Here is a 21,019-nt window from a genome sequence, read left to right on the forward strand (position 1 = left end):
GACCGTGGTCTTGAAAACACCACGGACAACACGTTTCGTAAAAAAGTGAAGTCTTCTTATGTCCCGACCAGATTAGATTGTGTGATTGTTGTATTGAACGCTTACGCCGAAAATAATATTTATTTATTATCAATATTTTAGTACGGTTTCATACAATTGGTCTTGTCAGTACATATTAGATTGTAACAGCATACTCTTGCTGACTTTTTTTTCTTAATTTATACAGCTGAAAGAGAACTCGTGCAAGTTTGTTAGCTAAGTAATTTATATGTCCATCCCAAGTATCAACCATAATTCCAAGTAATTTTACACTCGTACCGCAGAGACAGGTACCTTAGTGTCCAGTAATGACTGGTGTGTAGAATGATTGAATTTCGAACTTAAAATGAAAAATGAGGCATTGTTGAAGAAAAATCGTCGACCGGAGATGAAATACGAGGGGAAGTGGATTTCTCAATGTAATCTTAACCAAAGGTTAGTGTCTTGACGCATCTAAAGATTTTGGCTGCTGAGTGCTTCTTCTCACCGAGTACGAATAACCGACGCACTTCAGCTGGGTCAGAAGTACATCAATTTCTGCTTGAGATTCACAATAACCACGCAATTGCCCGTCGTCATCGATGCTGAACTCTTTCAGATTTTCTCTCATTAGTCTCTCGAATTGTGAACACATAATTAGAGACGAGAAAACGAAAAACAACGCACAGGATACAAAAACAGTACAATACACGATTTAAACGCAAGGAACGCAAAACACATTTAAACGAATGGCGCAGGCCGCAGTGCACAGCGCTACCCTGTCACTACCTCTCGAAAGTTCACAAAAGTCGAATAGTCGATATACGGTTTCTATCGTTTTCGATGTAGCGTATATACGTCATAATGACGTCACATCGTATCCAAGTCCGGTGTACTTAGCATCCTCCTTGAATGTAAGTCGTTGTGGTTAAGCATCTTTGGCCGGAGTAAAAGAAACCTATAACGACACAATAAAAATAGTAAACTACCACAAGAAATTAAATACGTTAAAAGTAAAAAAAAATCAATGTTGTTAAGTGGAACACGTCAGTAATACGCTGCGAGTCCAGTTATAAAGACAATTGAAAATGAAACGCTTCTAAACCAACTTATAAATCACGCTGCAGTTTCTCAGTAGGGTGTTCATTTTTAAATATTGGATTTTATTCTCCATATTGCATACTAGGTTTTGATAACTGTGCTTACAATCATTAGTGTTTATTTTAGAACTGATGTTGGTAAAGAAGTTACCGACACCTGGTATGCAATATGGAGCATAAAATGCAATAAATAAATTAGCATCGTACTGAGTAAATGCAGCATGACTGGTTACGTGAGTGCCATCACTCTTCTATAGATAGATGGAAGTTGAATTCTTAGAGAAGATTTTTAATGGAGTGCGTTAACTTTTTTAAGTGCTCACCTCAGACTGGATGAGGACAGGGACGTAAAACGTGTTTAAATTTTGTGCAGTTCTGCCAACATACACTCCTGCGCAGCTCACGTAGTACAGTGATGTCTTTATTCCGTGCTACACATTGTTAAATGCTTAAATCGTTAATAAGTGCTGGCAGCATATCTGTCGACTTGTACCAACACGACCCGACCAGAATCGAGGGAAGGGTGAGATCTTTAAAATGTTATCGTGTTGTGAATCATTAGGATGTAACAGTTTCGCAAAATCAGTGGACACAGCTCATCCTGCAATAATCGAACTATGTTATTCTTTATATTTATGTAATAAAGTTATCGTATTGTGAATCATTTGGATAAAACAGTTTCGCAACAGCGTTGGACACAGCTCACCCTGCAATAATCGAATCATGTTATCTTTTATATTTATGTAATTATGTAGTCGGAACTATATTATTAGTACCGACTACATTATTATATACATATTGACTAACATTTTGTTTCTTCGCCTCCACTGAAAGTTTGATAGTTTCATCTAACTTCTCAAACTCTGCAAATTTCTCGAATGTAATGATTTAAACCGGCCGGAGTGACCTAGCGGTTCTGGGCGCTTCAGTCCGAAACCGTGCTGCTGCTACGGTCGCAAGTTCGAATCCTGCCTCGGGCATGGATGTGTGTGATGTCCTTAGGTTACGTTTAAGTAGTTCTAGGGGACTGATGACCTCAGATGTTAAGTCCCATAGTGGTCAGAGCCATTTTTGTAATGATTTAAGATGACTCTTCTGTGCGGTGGTCGTACGCCCTTTTCGTGAATATACTTTTTCACGGATTTTGCATTTGGCACTCAAATCAATAACCTCAACGAAATAGTCCCAAATAAGACTTGTTTTTGGTTTCATATTTGCACTCCAACACGACCCGACCAGTACCGAGGGAAGGGTGAGATCTTTAGATTGTTATCGTATTGTGAATCATTCGAATAAAACAGTTTCGCAACAGTGGGGAAAGGCAACAACCTTGTCCAACACCTCGTCCAATGCTGCTTCATTCTGACATTTCATTTCAGTCCTTATCCTTACTTTCTGGTTTAAATATAGATTCTGTGTAAGTCGTCTCTCTTTCCAATCTACTCCTTTCCTCTTCAAGATATCCATCAGCTTGTTCCACTGAACTCTGTCAAAAGCCTTTTCTAAATTTATAAAAACAGCAAAAATTTCTCTACCCTTTTCCAGTTTAACTCCAGAATCTTTCACATGGAGAGACATACCATGTACTTACGACAACATAGTTCAAATTGATTCCCCTCGTTGTTATTCTTCAATTCGTTTGATGTTCGATTTACGAAATAAATTACCACATAATTTCCCTATTGTACGGGTCTGTTATTTGTTTCTCGCCGAAGCCGCCATAGAACGAGCGTAGTGCATTCCTTTTAGGTGCTAAGTAACTGGATAAAAATTATTCGATACTGGGTACGTTAAGCAGAAATAAACCTTGCAAAACTTTTTTCAATGGTTACTTCCGGCTTGTAAGGTCTAGGTAACTCTGGTATTGAGCCTGATGCCTACAATTGGCAAAAACCTTTGCTTAAATCTAGTTCACTCTATTCTAGTTCATTTAATTCGATTTCCATATTCTCGAAATAAACTGTATAACACTTATATGTAACCTTTGAAAATATAATTTTTAGAGTGTAATAGTTTGGTTAAAAAAATTAATAAATCACGTACATACACATTTTTAAACTGTACTTCTAGTACACTCGTATAGATGTCATAGTATTAAAAACAGTTTCACGTAGAATAACTGCGTCTAGCAGACAACTGATTATCATTCAACAGGTCTCAAGTTTCATACAATATTTACAAAAATTCTGAAGACATCCACTGATAATTGCCATGGCCTGATAAGAGGTATGTTTATTTCTTGCACACATATGGGGCCTAGAACTCCAAACTTGCTCTTATCTGCTGAACATATTTTGGCGATTAAAAGTGGTCTGGTTCTGAGCGCCTCCAAATCTCGAAGCCCTCAAGATTTGGAAGCTCCCCAAGGCCAGACAACCTGGGAGGCCATCCACTCCATCTAGCCTGCCCACTTAATCAACCCCTGTGTATCCGGAAATCGTGGAATCACCTGCCTGTGATGGCCCAATGTGCTAATGCACCATGACAATTTACCAGAGGTTACAGATTCGAATCCTGTCTCGGGCATGGTTGTTTTGTCATTGCTCTTATATGTAACGTAGTACAGAAAACAGTGGGATGGTGGTGGTAATAGAACAATGAAAGGCACTAGCCGGAGTGTTTTCAGAACGTGCTGTTTGGGCATGTGCTGAGGTGTCCATTTAGTTCGTCAGCTGATCTCTACCTCCAGGCACTCTGTATTCCAACTTCCTTGGTTGCAGCCATCAACACTCTCATGAACACATTTTGGAACTTTCGTGTAATGGACCATTTTTTAAGTGAATACATATTGTACTTTGAACTGTGAGTGTTGTTATAAAGTTGGGACATTTGGCATCCAATGTAAGAATTATGTTGGGTGGGTCATAACACCCATTAAAATTGGTATGTTTTGTGAGAATTGGGACTAATAGCATAACTATCTTATTATTATTAATTTTTTTCTGTGTTTGCATTGATATTATACGGTGACATTTCTTAATTAAAAACATGTGATAACTCTGTAACTTTTACTAGTTTAATATTAATCTGCTTATAGACAGAGATATGCAGCCTGTTACAGAATGTTTAAAAATATTTCCAGTCTTCAGTAACTATGTATGTAATGTTCCTTGAAACATCCTTGCAGCAATGACTCACTGACTTGACTCAGAACTAAGCTTTGAAGGTTTTTCTGTGTGATGGGATTTATGGAACAAGATAAGTGTGTGGACGAATGACTAAAAGACTAAAGTTTTTCTTTCTGTTTGTGTCTTTTATGATTGTGCATTGGCTTTCCCGGTTTAGTAATTGATGATATTCACATCGAGTCTCCAGTCGGAACGTAATGTCATATTGACACATTATTGCATTGCTAGATAGTAATGCTCTTGAACAATGTATAAGTTTGTAATGCTTGTGATTGATACCCAATGACTTATTCTTACTTTTGTAAATGTTGCTTTCTCTATGGAAGAAAAATAATACTTCTTTGACTGTTTCCAATAGGTGCAGCTGGAGAGCACCCGGCACTACTCATCAGCTGTAAAGCTGAATGAAGTGTTCATAGTTTCATCAGCAAGAACACCGATGGGTCCATTTCGAGGAAGTATGGCATCACTGACTGCTCCAAAACTTGGTTCAATTGCTGTACAGGTAAAAATAAATAAATTACATCTTTTACCCCCTACATACTAAATTAACAAAACTACTTTTGAAATTTAATATCTGAAAGATGCACACTTGACAGCAAATAAAGGGTTGAAGTTGAAATCTGAATTCTTTGCCATCCTATGTAGCAGCCAGTTGTATCAGCAGGCATTGTGTGCTATTCTTAAAACATATACATTCTTCGTAACTGCAAGCATGTGATGTTTTATTTCTGGATGATTGAGCAGAAAATATTTGGTGTGATGTATGCTAAAAGACAAACCTATGGCTGGAAATAATGACTAGTATAAATCGTGGCACATCAGTCCGAACAGTTAGTTGGTAAGTTGAAAATGTCTGTACATTGGTAGAATTAAACTTAAATCTCACCTTAGGGTTGCATAGCCAGTGTCATTTTGAATAAAATCATTTCGGGTATCGGTCCACGTCATTGTGAAACACTAAAACATCTAAAATGCCAACTGGTGACTACAGTAAACAGATTCAAATTGCTGTAGGTTGCAGTACTTCTGCAGAAATGTAGAGGCTTGCACAAGATAGACTTTGTGGAGAGCTGCATCAAACCGGTCATTGGACCAAAGACAAGAACATGAGTATAGTACTGGGCACAGTTTTTCTAATGGTTGGTTGGTTGGTTGGTTGGTCGGTCAATTTGGGGGAGTTGGCCAAATCACAAGGTCATCGGTCCCATCAGATTAGGGAAGGAGTGGGAAGGAAGTCAACCACATCTTTTCAGAGAAACCATCCTGGCATTTGCCTGAAGCAATTTAGGGAAATCACGAAAACCTAAATCAGGATGGCCTGACATTGGTTTGAACCATCATTCTCCCAGATGTGAGATCAGTGTGCTAACCACTGTGCCACTTCGCTCGGTGGTTTTTCTAATGGGTAAGAAATCGTGTCCTGTTCTTTACTACTACTACTACTACTACTACTACTACTACTACTACTATTACTATTACTATTATTACTACGAAACATTATTACACTTGCTGTGGGAAGATTTGACTGCACATTTTTATATTGGATTCATGTATATCATATTGTACAATGTCAGTATGTATTGGAGCAATAATCACTCATTGTTTGAGCTGGAAGTATGTCTCTTACAGAAGAGTATTCCTGCAGTTCTGACTACACAATTAAAGAAGTTATCATTCACTTGCTTCTGCATTGTGTCTATGAGGGACTTAAAAAAAGCCGAAGGACTGTAAATAGAAATTTGTACCTTTATTTCTAAATTATTTCAAAAGTACTGCAGAGTGCAGTTGAGGCACTTGTCGCACTGTGACATAACACAGTGAATGGCCATCTTGTAATATTTCTGGGGCTGTGTTGTGAACCAGTTCCAAACATAATGGTTGATGCCTTCGTCTGAGGTGACTTGTTTGCTTCTCAGAAAGGCTCTGCAAAAATAGCGTAATTGCAGGGAGGCAGGTCCAAACTTTTATTTAAGTTGACTGAGGTCCTTCCATTTGAATGTCTGCAAGAGGTGCTCGACTGTGTGTGCTGTATGGGACTATGTGTTGTTGTGGACCAGAATGACCCTGTGGTTGACCTGCACCAGTCGTTTCGATTTGATTGCTTTGAAAAGGGTGCCCAAACTTTATGAGTAATGTTACACATTTGCTGTTGTCCCATTGCCTCTGGATAGCAGCAAACATTCATGCTTCAACTTGAGACCAACATTTTTTTTGACTTGGGTTCGATGTGGTAACATAGTGTCTCATCTGCAGTTACAGCTTGTGATTGTCACTCATTCTCTTGCTTGGCTTAATGCTGCAAGTGTTAGAGAGAGAGAGAGAGAGAGAGAGAGAGAGAGAGAGAGAGAGAGACTGACTGACCGACCCATTCAACATGCTCCGTGTGCTGGCTGTATACTGTGAAGCACCCATTAGGAGCACACTTTGTGAAATTTCGGTTGGTCCTTCATGGTCATGCGAACACTTCTGACACTCAGTCTGACCTCCATGCTAATGGCTGTTTTCATAGCTCAATGGTTCTGAATAATCCACCTGCTGGGCAATGAAATCAGTAATGGGGTTTGGTGTTCCAGATGTGCATCATTGGCTGAAGACACCCATCCTTCCTGGAATTTGCTGGGCAATGAAATCAGTAATAGGGTTTGGTGTCCAGATTGTGCATCATTGACGGAAGACATCCATCCTTCCTGGCATTGCTTGTGCCGTGACTTGCAGTGTAGACTTGCAGGGGTGTCCATACACTTTTGCCATTCTTCAGTGACTTTTAATTCCTCATACTCTTTCTGCCTCCTTTTCACTGTTTTCAACATGACTGAATGCAGCAGACTGTCAACATATGTTTGAATGTGTGCTATTGCCTGTGTAGCAGTGAGTTTGGGATCTCATTGCTCTTGTAGGGACCCCACCTTCTTCCGCAAGCAATGACATTTTTCTGTCCTTTCACCAGTTTTCATTTAAAGCATCTGGCTCTTTTCTTTTTGAATGCATTTTGCATAAATCTACAAGGGCTATTCAGAAAGTAGGGAACATTTTGGCATTAAAAAAAACTAAGTACAAGAAGTACATTTTATTATATACATCTGAAAGAGCACATAGTCGCCAAACTCATTGAGCCACTTATCGTAGTGGTGAACAAGCTTTGAAAGACCTTCATCATAAAATTCTGTCACCTGAGACTTCAGCCAGTGAGTCACGCCTGCCTGGAGTTCTGCGTCGTCATCAAAGCACTGCGTTGCAAGCCAGTGGAAGTTGCTTGGCACAAGATTGGGGCTGTAGGGCGCATGAGGGGAAAATTTCCCACTTGAATGAATTAAGGAGTTCTTTAGTGCAGTAAGCTGTGTGAGGTTGAGCATTGTCGTGCAAAAACAAAATTTTGGATGTCAGCTTTCCTTGGCGTTTGTTTTGAACTGCTCTTCTAAGGCTGTGCAAAGTTGGCAGTACTAGGTAGAATTTATGGTTGCTCCATGTTCGAGAAAATCAATGAGAAGCACACCTTGCCTATCTCAAAACACTGTCGCCATCAACTTCCTTGCTGACAAGGTTTGCAAACATTTTCTTGTTTTTTTGGTGGGGGGGGGGGCGCTTGTGTGCCCCCACTCCATGGACTGTAATTTTGTCTCGCAATTGACTTGTTTCATCCAAGTCTTCATCACTGGTTATGATTTGATCCAGTAATGAATTACCACGTTTGTGGAAGGCCTGCAGAAGTGTCAACATTGCCTCCATTCGCTGTTCTTTATGGTGCTCTGTAAGCATTTTGGGCACCCGACACACAAAATTTATGGTAGCCTAGCTTTTGAGTGACAATTTCAAACAAAAAAAGGTCTGTGAAACTTGTGGAAAAGAAAGCGAAAGCTCCGTTATTGTGAAGCGACAATTTTCAAGAATCATTTCATCAACTTTAGTGACAAGATCGTCAGTCACAATACTCGGGTGTCCACTCTTCTCTTCATCATGAACGTTGCTTCGGCCATTTTGAAACCGAAAGCACAATTTCCGGGTGGAACATTCACTCATCATTGTTTCTGTACACTTCACACAGTTCATGATAAATTTCTATAGATTTTAGGTTTTTTGGCAACAAAAACCGTATCACAGACCGCATCTCACAACTGGTGGGATATTTGATTGCAGCGCACATTTCAGATTCGAATATCGAAAAAAGTGGACCCGCAGAGATGTTCCTGCTGTCACTGATGGATGTCAAGTGAGCATGCACATACCAAAATATACGCTATCGGTGTGCACTTAGTGGTGTCAGATGGAAACATTCCCTATTTTCTGAATAGCCCTCATATATGTATATCATTTCCAAAACAGATGCTGTTCGTGAGTTCTTGGATAAGTCTGTGTGTTAGAGTAAGAACAAACGTGCTTTATGGAACATAGTACTTTATAGAGCAACACATAAGATACAAGTTGTGTGCAGCACTGAACTCCTTGCCTGGACAACAGTAATACAGGATGAAGAACAGTTCGAACACTTATTTGCAATTGCTGAAATTATACTGTTCCTTTTGCAGCTCATCATAGTACGCCAGTGGTTTGACCCAGGTGGCCTCCCCATAAGTGACTGTATGGACACGCAACCTCTGAAATTGTGTGTGTCATGGGTGAACGAACGTACATCACTAGGTTTTTGACAATCATTTTTTTTCTTTCTGGGAGCTCCTAACGTAAATTGCAAAATAGGCATTCTGGTGTAAACTTCTACCAGTGCTGTAAAGGGTTTCCTCTGGCTAAATTCTGTGTGTGTGTGTGTGGGGGGGGGGGGGGGGGGGGGGGCATGAGAGAGAGAGAGAGAGAGATCAGGATAAATTAACCTTATTGCAACATTTAAGTACATATGTGCATGCCCACTAGAATGTGAGAATTCAGCAATGGGAAAATCAATAGCATAATAATTGTCAAAAGGCAAAAAATAGAGCAGTGTCTGTGATATTACTTCTGAGTGTAGACACTTCATATCTTGCACACTTCTGCACATCAATGGACAACCACTACATTCACCCCCTCCCTCAAGTGCTAATGATATTGGTGATTGCATTTAACTTGGGGGTCTCAATCGTATGACAAGAAGCCTTGCTGCTGCGGAGCCATCACAGCACTCGATGTCCAGGGTGATGAGTGGTGGGGTGGCAGGTGACACGGCAGGCGATTTGCGTAGATCATTGGAGGAAGTACTGAAGGCAGGTTTTTAGATGGTTGATGGAGATTATCTTGAGGGTACCCATAACATTGATCTTAAATGTTTTGCCATCTCTGCTGAGTACTGGGTATGGCACATTGTACAGTGGCTTCAAAAACTTGTGGATAGCCTTGTTCCAAACAAATACTGGATTGCACTTCAGCAGGTCAATTGAAATGAATGGCTGGTGAGTCTCTTGGTGCAATAAGACAGAGCTGCCATATCTGTGAGTGCAGCTTGCTAACAAAATTGGAAGCATCGATGAGCATTGGGCATATTGCAAAGGAGCGCACTGTGCGGTCTGATTGGTTGCCCGTACAGAATGCTAGCTGCAGTTGCTTTCAAATAGCATCTCAGTCTAACATTGGGACTCGTGCCAAACTTTAAACTGCTGATGTAAGTGTTCTGCCAAACCACTCACTGCCAGGTAATAAGCCATTGTCCGTATGTGCTTCATACCTAACCGGGAAGCTTATGCCTTGAACAGATAGGTCCACAGCTCGTAGTCTCGCAGTCACGTTCTCGCTTCCCAAGCACGGGGTCCCACATTCAATTCCCAGTGGGGTCAGGGATTTTCATCTGCCTCGAGATGACTGGGTGTTTGTGTTATCCTCATCATTTCATCATCATTCATGAAAGTGACGAGATTGGGCTAGGCAAAGGTTGGGAATTTGTACGGGTGCCGATAACCGCACAGTTGAGCGCCTCACAAACCAAACATCATCATCATTGAACAGATAGGATTCAAACTGTTGGTGTTAAGATGTGATGGTATGCCAGTACAAGTGATCCATCCCCAAAAGAGAAAGAGCATGGTTGTGACTGTCTCAGCTGTGATGTCAGACACACGAAAGACCTCAGGCCAGTTAATAAATTGGTTGATGGTAGTGACACAGCAGGACATCCTTCAGATTAAGCAGCAGTCCAATGTTGTCTATATGGACATAGTCAAATCCGTGGTTAGTTGGAACAAATGTGCCAAGGGGTGAACAATATTGTGAGTGATTTTATTTCACTGACGGACCTTGCATTTGTGAAGAAATGCCTTACTGTCTGCTGGTGTTAGGCTACATGAAAGTTCGTTTGAGCAAGTGTGGTGTAGCACAGTCCCCAGGATGACATAGGTTGTGCAGAGACGTGATTGCCTACTGTTGAAAGCAAACGGTCACAAAGGGCTATATCTTCGAGCTGGAGATGTCACAGTGCAACAGCACATTCATTGGCAGCACTTGGATACAATGGGGCAGCAGACTGGATAGCCATGCCAATTAGTATTGATGCTCATTGTCAGATTGTTGCACCCAGGGTAGTGCCTCATAGTAGACAGCACCTGAAATCACATGTATGGAAGAGACAGCATCTGCTGGGACATTAAGTTCTCCCTTGATGTTGACAGAGTGGGTTGTGAACTCTTCAATGAAATCCAAGTGGTGATGCTTTGTCTGGACATTGACAGGAGGCATATGTCCCATGGTATGTGGTTTGTGAAAAAGTAAAATTTGACCTTCAAGTATGTGCCTGATTTCCTAATTGAAGTGCCACATACAGCTGACAATTGTACATAGACCAGCTCTGTTGTGATGGGACAACATGTTGCTGTATAACGGCAAGGGTTGCCACTCTTGATCTATGTGTTGTTGTAGCACAGCACCTATTGCTCTCGCCAACGTGTCAGTCATTAAGGCAAGCGGTGCTTGTGGGTCAGAGTGTAGTAACAAAGCAGCCTCGGTGATAGCAGTCTTAACATCGTTGAAAGCTGTCTCAGTTTCATTATTCCACAGCAATTTCTCACTTGGTCTAGGTGAGCTGCACACAACGGCATTCAGTGCAGCAATAAACAATGCGTGATTATGCACGCAGTGATGATGGAAATCCGTAATCTGTAAAAATGGTCGTAATTCATCAACAGTCACAGGTTGCAGATAGTTGACTGTAGCACCTAATTTCTATTATGCAGCCAAATTCCATGGGCATTGATTGTGAAGCAGAAGAAACAGACTTCTGAAGCTCTGAAGACACATTTTGAGGGCTTAATAAGTCCATGTGAAGGAAGGCATGTAAATATCTGATACAGATGTTCCAGATGTCTGGCATTGGGACTGAACATGATTAGTATGTTATTAGTGTATACATAGCAAAAATCTAGATCTTGTCACCTCATCCATAAAATGTTGACATGTCTGTGCGGCATTGCATAAGCCATGCCGCATTCTTGTACATTTGAAGAGGCCAGAGTGGTGATCGATGTTTTAGCTATGTCTTGTAATGATACAGGTACCGGTTAGTATGCACACGCAGTGTCTAAAGTGGAGAACATGTGCTTGCTGCAGACGTTTTATGTATCCAGTATGCTGAATGTAGTGATTAGGGATTGTCCTGGCACTGAGCAGCCGGTAGTCACCACACAAACGCCATCCTTTCGTCTTTTTGCAAACAACATGTATCAGTGAGGCCTAGCTGCAGCTTGCTTGTCAGCAGATTCCTTGCACAAGCATGAAAGACAATTCTTATTAGTCACTTTCAGCTTCTGTGGTGTCAAGCGGCGAGGTTGAGTGTGGATGGTTGGTCTTGGAGTCCTCAGGATATAATGTATGTTGAATGGCATATTGATGCTAGCATAGTTAGTTGCTGGGTTTTCTCTTGGAACTGTTTTAGAAGTTCTACATAAGGAGAGTCACCACAGGTCATCTGTACAGCGATATTATCACATATTGTAAAAATGTATCAAGGAGATGACGATATCAAAGGACTGGTAGCAGACCACAAAATGGCTGTCAGTTCTGAGTATAGAATTTGTCACATTTTTTTATGATAAACTGTCATTCCAACTTAAAACATAGACCTAGGTCAGTGAGCATGTCATGCAACCATATGTCGGTATTGCAGATCCATTAGTGGCAAAGAGGAGACAATCATCTCTGCTGTGGTTAGGCAGATGAAAGGATGGGTGTATCAACACATCCACAGCTGTGTCTATCAAGACTGAAGCTTTGTGTAAAGGTCGGTGATTAACAGTTGACGACTGCTGATCAGAAAGCCAGTTGTTGTCATTACTGACTTTCTACTGAATTTCTTATTTCACTCAAAGGACTGAATTTCTGTGCTTGAGAACCAAACCACCTGTGGTACCATAAAACTTTTGTTGACAGATGTGTTCGGCTGTGTTTCGTTGATGAGTGGTGTCACTGCTGTCAGCGATTGGAATGCTGTGTTTGTAGTGCAGAAACTTGTGCTGTGCCTCTATTGATGTAATAACAGCGACTGACTGTGAACCAACAGCTACTACCACTGAGGATGGGTACATCTCTGCTATGCAATCTGAGGTTTACACTAGCACCTGTAGATCTCCAGCACATATTGTGAGAATATTCTGTGTGTCTGGAGAGAGATATGACAACCAGATGTTTCTCAGGATGTCCTCATTAATGGCATTGCTTATTGCTATCCGTAACCAGCACAACAGCTGCGAGGGAGTGAGGTCTCCTAACTAATCTGTTCGCAGCAACATGTCAAGATGCTTTGCCTCAGATTGTGAAAAGTGAGTGATCAGGGCATTCATAAGAGTCATATATTGGTCAGTGATCATAGGTGAGGTCAGAATATCTTGCACCTTGGCAGCCATATCTTCATTTTATCACAGTGACAATATAGCCATACTTGGTTTCGTCAACTGTGTTACTGGTGAGCACAAAATGATTCTCGAGCTGCATGAAACATTGAACTGTGTTTTGTTGCCAGAAACGCATTGGATTAATAATGACTCAATTAATCAAAGCATTCGGGGGGGGGGGGGGGCATGTCGATGGACAGTATTGAGTCTGACAATGCTACCATTCAGTATGCAGACGGCATGTGGTGCATGGCATGGCTGGCACAGTAGACTGGTGCTTGATGTTCAAAACAAGTTAGTGATGTAGTACATGGATAGCGTGTAGCACAGCTGGTGTGGTTGGTTTGCTCTTGATGTTCAGAATGGAGCAGATATCACGTCAGTTGATGTCAGTTGTCACCTGAGATTACATCGATTAGCACATAAGATCATGTCAGTATCACCAAAATGTTGCAGTTCAGGTTGAATGAACTTTATTGTGTACATTGCAGTTCAAGAATTCAGTAACAACAAGATCAATAATGGAAAAATTATCAAAAGGCAAAGAATAAAGCAATGTCAGCGGAAGTGTAAATACTTTACGTCCCGCACGCTACTACTCACTGCTGCACAACCACTACGGAGCTATTAGAAGCTAATTTCTACATTTCTGCATTATTAGAGACTCCTGCATTCCGGGATGGTTCCTTTCAAAGGGCACGGCCGACTTCCTTCCCCGTCCTTCCCTAATCCGATGAGACCGATGACCTCGCTGTCTGGTCTCCTTCCCCGAAACAACCAACCAACTCCTGCATTAGGCGTAACTTGTTTTAAAACTGCCAGTTGTGGTTTTTCTCAGGCTATCTTCCCTTGTAATGTTCCTTCTGGAACTTTTACAAGGAATTGATTGTACCTTTTCTGGCAAATCTATTTGTGTCGTCTTTGCTATATTGTTCTCATAAATTACCTTTCTTCTCCAGTTATTTGCAGTACTATTGGGTTGATGGTTTTGTTTTATGTCTTCCGTGGTTCTTCCATGTGCATTTATCTTAGTTCTTAAATATTTATGTGATCTTCTTTGTTTCTTATTTTATTTTCTCTAATTTTGATGTTTCTTTCTTCCAGTTCCTTGGAGCACATGAGTATTTCTGTGTTGTTTTTTAATTTCCACTTTGTACTCATTCCTTAGTACTGTGTCCAAAAAACTTTTTGGGCATATCTTTCATCTGGAGCTACCACAGCTATGTCATCTACAATCTAAGCATCTGTATTCTTTCTCCATTTTTTTCTGATGCTTGTACAGTAGTGCTTGCAGTCATTTATTGCATGTCCTATGTAGATGTTGAATAGGGATGAGCACAGATTGCTTCAGTGTCTAATGCCTGTAAGAATTCTAGCTTCTTTTTGTATACTTATCATCTTTACTGTTGCTATTTTTTCTTTGTATAGTATTTTAATTGTTCTTCTGCCTCTACATTCTTGTGTAATCATATTTAGAATTTCCATTAGTTTGTTCCAGTTGACAATGTTGGATGCTTTTCTGAGTAGCTGTGTAAATTCTTATGTTGACCCTAAAGCTTTCTTCAATTATACTGCAAAGACAGGACAGCTTCTCTTGTGACTCTACCTTCTTGGAAGCCAAATTTATCTTCAGCTAGATTGGCTTCAGGATTGTTTTTAATACGTCTGTGTATTATTCTTGTTATGCTCAAAGTCCTGTGACCTTTCCATGTGGCTATTATGTTCTTTGGAATCTTTATTATGATACTTCCCCTAGTCTTCTGGGGTAATACTAGTTTCATATATATCAGTGAATGAGCCCTATATCAACTGTTATTTAGTACTTTTTAAAAAATTCTTCTTTTGCAATTTCAGGCCCCGTTTTCATTTTTTGTACTTTATTTCCTTCTTCTGTTTCACTTAATTGTTCTGGCTCGTACAAGACACATCCAGAAAGTGAGTTTCCCCAATGTTGTTTCCTATAAAGTAGAAGTATTTAGCTGGGAAAATTTTGCATGTGCTGCAGATCTATGATGTAACAATCAAATGGCCATTGGGCAGGTCCTGCCTGGTGCCAGTACTGCAGCAGCAGTGCTCTGAAATGATGTCCCTTATTCGTTTCCTGCCACCTGCCAGATTCGATCGGTGATGACGTTCCCTAATGCATGAAACAGAGTGCTTATCGAAATTGTCAGCTCCGTCAGGTCTACATCGTGAGCTAGCAGATGCTGCATCACTGGTGTAGGCTTTTTTCCAAAGGTTGTCAAAGTGTCATTGATGAAGAGCGCAATGGGTGACTGTCCATCATCAATGATCACATAGTCGAGCTAGTGTGGTGGCACATCTTGGAGAAACGTCACTTCATGACTACAGAGCTCAGCAGCAATTTTCTGCAGATATCATGATCCTTGTTGCACAAAACTGCCACTGTGCACTTGCTGTCCAAGAAATTGGGTGCCGAAAAACCTAACAGCCGAGCACGAAACGAAATGCTTTGGAGCAGCACTGACATTCCTGCAGCAGTTGCATTCCTTGACAGGATCATCACAAGCAATGAGACAGGAATTTCTCACTTGACCCTGGAAACCAAAGAGCACTCAATGCACTGGCATGAAAGTGGATCTCTGGTCAAGATGAAATTCAAACAGACTGTGTCGGTGCAGAAAGTGATGTCCACAGCATTCTGGTACATGAAGGGCATTCTGCTTATTGACTTCCTGTCCAGAGGTGAAACAGTGAATGCTGAGTGTTAATGTGAAACAATGCATAAACTGCAGCATGCCAAGAGGTGTGAAGTGCTTACTGCAGGTATTGTGCTGCTCCATGACGATGCTCATCCCCATATGGCTTGGCGTGCATCAAATGTTTTGCAGAAGTTTGGCTGGGAGCTGTTTGATCATACAGCATACAATCCTGATGTTGCTCCCAGCGATTCCCATCTTTTCTTGCACTTCAAGAAATTCCAGTCATCCGGCCAGCATTTTGACAATGGTGAAAATCTGAAGGCAATTGCCACATGCTGGTTTCATTCACAGGTGGTAGACTTCTATGACTTACACGACAGAGGATGATATGACAAGTATCTTAATTATTTTGGTGACTATATCGAAAAATAGCTCAAATATTGCTGTACCTGAAGTTTTTCATGTAACTATATTGTTTTAAAAAATAAGGAAACTCTTATTTTCTGGATGCGGCTCGTTCTCATCTGTTAGCTACATCCTCTTCTTCTATAAGAATCCTTCCCTCTTTGGAGAGGACTGAATTATTGTGTTTTCATTTTCCAAAATGATTTCTTATCTGGTTGTGTTCCTTTACTGCATTTCCTTTTTGTAGTTTTCATACATTTCCTGCAGATTTTGTGATCATTTATCCATGGTTTCCTGGGTACATTTTGCAAGAGACATATTATGCCCTTTGTTGCCACTTCAATTGCCTTTTTTTTTTAGATTTTTCCAAGAGTGGTTTGTAGTTTGACCTGTCATCTTTGAGGAGCACTTTCACTGAATTTCTGTAGTTTTCTCTGGTACTCAATATTTTTAATATATCTGTTACCCTTCTCTCAGTTTTTACTTTGAATCTGCAATTTATTTTCAGTTGCAGTTTATACTGCATTGCTGTTAGATTAAGGTTGCTGCACATATCAGTTACATGGTAAGATTTACTTTGTTTAATTTGATTTCTTTGTTTCTTATTGACAATAATGTAATCAATTTGATAGTGCCCTGTATCCTCTGGTTTTGGTGATGTATAATGTGTTCTTGGATGGTTCTAAAATAATGTTTTTGTGGGCACCAGCTGTTTCTCTGTGCAGGAGTCAAGTTGTCTTTGTCCTCTCTCATATATGGTTCCTGTACCTTCTTGCCACTTCGGCTTCTTGTATGTCTCTTATGAGACACCCATTAAATGAGATTCTCTCTGTATTCCACATATAGAAAAATCCTGTTTTCACATTCCTGCATTTTATGTTTTCCCACTTTTCATGTCATATTTGTCGGTTTCAACAGAAGTCCTATTCTCTCTATACAATGCTTTCCTGTCATTAACGATTCCATGTTACAACATTTGCTGCATTATAAGTTATCTTTTAACATTGATTTTCATGTAGATTTCTGCAAAAATGCATTGTCTTCTTGCTCAGTCAGTCTTATAACAAAGCAGAAAATGCATTATTGATCATGTAATGTAGCATTAGCACAGTAAGTGAGATATTCACTGTCATTGTGTTGGGTCAGAGCCACCAGTACTATATAGGGTCACAGTGTTTGGAATGGTGGGAAAGTATCCTGAGTCACAGCCTTAATGATGAACACAATCTGATGAAAGTGATGAAGAAAGGAACGTGTGTGTGTGTGTGTGTGTGTGTGTGTGTGTGTGTGTGTGTTTTAGCACTCAGCTGCTGCCTTCATGATAATCACACAGGCAGTGGCTGAGTGCTGGCACACACAAACGCTTGCACGCAGGAAGATTCCCTCTTCATTCCGATCATGTCCAGAGGTGTAAATAAAACATGGAAGCAAAAGTCTTTTGCGAAACTACGTTACAAAGATATTCATCTTCCATTGTGGGATGTGTTGATGAGCATTATAAAATCAAAGTAAATAAAACTTGTAACACAATATTTACTAAAACATTTGAGTTCACAATTATTCATAAACAGAGAACAGTAGGCATGAAATCTACAACTTGTTGTGTTTCCTATGCTTTCCTTTATTTCACACTTTCCTATATTTTACACTTTTTTGAGACATTCTGCAGAAAAGTGTAAAAAGCATGTTTTACTATATTGAAGTTGTTCATTCACTTCTTGTGTTTCATCATAATTGTATCCAGATGTTGGCTATGTTGTCATATTTAAATAGCTTCTTCGATTTAATTGTGTTCTTAACTTAGTTACTATGTGTCATTAACCCACCTCTGAGACACACTCCACTTGGAGATACAAATGGAGTACTATTTTACCTCCAGGAACTTTAGTACCAGAAGACTACGTCACAGACAAATGTGGTTTTCTGCATTGAGCTGGTTATGAAGTACCTTCTCCTTGCTTTGCGCACCACAGTAAGGTAGCCAGGTTGATGGTTGCTGTCTTCCCTTGTGTCTGTCTTCATTTTGTTGCTGCACATACTTTGTCTTCTCCTGTAGTCAATATCGTTAGTGCTATTGCCTGACTGTAGGCTAGTTTATTTAAGGTTTACCCAAGTATTTCATTTCCTTAGTACCACCCATATCTGGAAAGCATTCCCCTATCTGCCATTTGGGCAAGTTTCTGATGGAGGAGAAAACTAGAAAAACCTCACAAGAGGTTTTGTACTGTCTACATTTCCATTCCTTTTTCTGTGTTGCTAGACTCTGGTGTTCCCCTACTCTACTATGTGTGTCCTTCCCTCATCTCTGACTTGTTTGATGCACTCTCTACCACTTTCAACTGGTTGAGTTTTCGAGCATCATAATGTTGTTAGTTTCCTTATCAGCCTGCTCTGCAATCTCACTCGACCCAGCGATTTGGGTTACTTTTATACTCAGTCCTTTTCCTCTTTCTTATCAGAAAATACCATTTCCAAAAGCTAGTATTTTGTTCTATTATTTTCATGTTCATCTGCTTCCCACTTTCTGTTTTTTACTGTAATTTCTGCATGAATATCCTTGACACTGTACTGTGCCTCTGTTTATTCTTGCATGTCTCTCGTATCTATATACATTGCTGTAGCTGTTGTCTTCTTCTTTTTCCTGTACATTTCAGTTCATTCCCCTGTTCCTTTATGGTTTAGCAGATTCCCTATTTCCACAGTGTTCCTGTTTCTATTTCCTTTCTCTGTCACGATACCTTATTCAACCTTCCCTCCAGTCAAATATCTTCTCTAGTAACCTTCATTTATTTTAATCTGTTTATCTCATTTCCTAACCCTTTGTCATCTTTTTCACTTATTTACTGTCCCTCTCCATTGCCCTTACTACTGCTACTTGTATGTAGTATGTTCTTGTCAAGTGTGTACCTTTACTCTCACATGTGGTACCATAAGTTGGCCTTTCAAAACTGTTGCATATCCTGGTCATTTGAACTTCGTTGTCCTTTTACATGATCCCAAGGGCCTAATATTAAATATTTTTGTAGCATGTTGTAGTAGTTTCTATACTTTGGTTTCATGTTTCCTGCATTCATTTATAATGTTTTGACAGTTAGCTCCCTTTGAGAAAATATGACTTACACTTAATGTCTTATTTAAGATTGTTGTAATGTGCATGGGTATGAAAGATTAAGAAAATGTGAAGAACTCTCAGAACATGTTTAAGCAATTATTTCATAATTGCGGGAGTAGATCTACAGCTGTTGATAACATAGTGGTTTAAAACGACAGCTGTATCTATATTGATTTGGCCACAGTTTAATTGCAAAAACAATTTACTTCTCACATGTAAGTTGTTGTATAATGTACTACTTTTATTTACAGTTAATTATATAGCCCTACTATCTTACAGGCTGCAATAGAGAGAGCTGGAATTCAAAAGGACGAAGTGAAGGAAGTTTTCATGGGGAATGTTTGCCAAGGGGGAGTTGGCCAGGCTCCAGCAAGGCAAGCGGCTTTGTTTGCAGGTATGGTGTAAATTATTGAACAGGACATAGTCTGTGTTTTGACTGAATGCTAAAGTTTGCGAATAGTTCAACAAAAAAAATTGAGTAACAGGATCAGTTGCTCTTTTATTTTCAATATTTTTGGTTTTGGTCAAAAATAAAAATGTTGATGCTGTTATTTGGTTCCAAGTAATTACTAGGATTGTGGAACATGCCACATGATGATCACACTTGGGACTAGAAACTTAATGAAGAATTATGCATTCACTAAAGGAGGTGTACCACAAGTTAGGTGCATGACAATACACAAATAAATATAGTTGCGGAGCTGTACATGATATCTTTGTTGGATATTTTATGACGACTTGAAGCCCCCAAATGCTGCAGCCAGTCTCTAAATATCATTATGCAGATGACTCGACATATTCCTGATAGACCTCCCATCATGTGATTTGCACCTGGAGGCAGTTCATCCATAGGGCACATGTTATGAGCCTGAGGCTGTCAGGGACCTCACAGGCATGCTGCCCAGTTTTTCAAGGGAAAATTCATCATTTGTAGTTTTAAACTGAAAATAGTAATATTGTTTAGGCTTATGTGTACATGATTGTGCAATGGTTTTAAAGCACTGGACATAATAGGTCAGTGGATAAATTTGTGTGTATTTTCAAATGTTTGGAAGAATACATGTCATAATTCTATGTATTACACCTGATTTTATGTATTGTAAATTAGAACAAGTGTTTCTTTTTATAAGTTCCATACCACTATGACCTGTGGTCCATTATTACAAATTATTGTGAACTTGCACTACAGTATTGTTGACAAATTGATTGCTCCAACATTGTCGGCAAAGCCCACCCAAAACACATTTTTTTATACAACCTCACATCAAAAAGTGCAGGCTGCTAAGTTGAGAGTAGGACAACAAGAATATTCTACCTCATTTAGTGTTGCATGTGCAATCATGTATTGTAATCCTTTCACAAATTTTGAGTTCATTCACAGTGTGCCCTTAAAGTATGTCTGTCTGTCATGTTTCAATACATTTTTTGGTTTCTACATATGGTTCAAAGTGCATCCCATTCAGTTACACCGTTGTGTTTATTCTCTCTTGCCAACTCTTGCAGTATGAGGTTTCCAACTTGTACTACCAAGCTCAACATAGGTCAGGAATTTCTCCTAACATTATGTACCAATGTTTTACTGTGATACATAGTGCTGTAGTGTATGCTGCAAAATATTTTTTAAATTGAAGACTGGAAATTTATGTATGTTTCTTTTCCAGCAATTTTCGGCGGTCGATATATGTTTCAAAAAACTCGTAACACTGAACTGCATTAGCTCGGTATTGTTAGTTCTATTGGTTTCTGTCATAAGCCATCATCTGGTATAAAACTCACTTAAAACATTTATTTG

At 39.8% G+C, this 21,019-nt stretch overlaps 1 protein-coding gene across 2 annotated transcripts in view; it reads left to right on the forward strand.

The window, feature by feature from the left end:
• Window positions 1-21,019, forward strand: part of LOC126237508 (acetyl-CoA acetyltransferase, mitochondrial) — a 118,389-nt gene that overhangs the window by 38,756 nt on the left and 58,614 nt on the right. Inside the window, exons 1-3 of one of the 2 annotated variants that reach the window (XM_049947667.1) lie at window positions 1,549-1,641; window positions 4,605-4,751; window positions 19,507-19,621. In XM_049947667.1, coding sequence (XP_049803624.1) covers window positions 1,564-1,641; window positions 4,605-4,751; window positions 19,507-19,621 — 340 coding nt within the window. In that variant the 5' untranslated portion in view covers window positions 1,549-1,563. Of the gene's footprint in view, window positions 1-1,548; window positions 1,642-4,604; window positions 4,752-19,506; window positions 19,622-21,019 lie in introns of those variants that run through there. The other variant, XM_049947668.1, reaches the window with a different exon arrangement.

The sequence above is a fragment of the Schistocerca nitens genome, chromosome 2 (genome assembly GCF_023898315.1).
Source record: "Schistocerca nitens isolate TAMUIC-IGC-003100 chromosome 2, iqSchNite1.1, whole genome shotgun sequence".
In the NCBI taxonomy this organism is placed as follows: Eukaryota; Metazoa; Arthropoda; class Insecta; order Orthoptera; family Acrididae; genus Schistocerca; species Schistocerca nitens.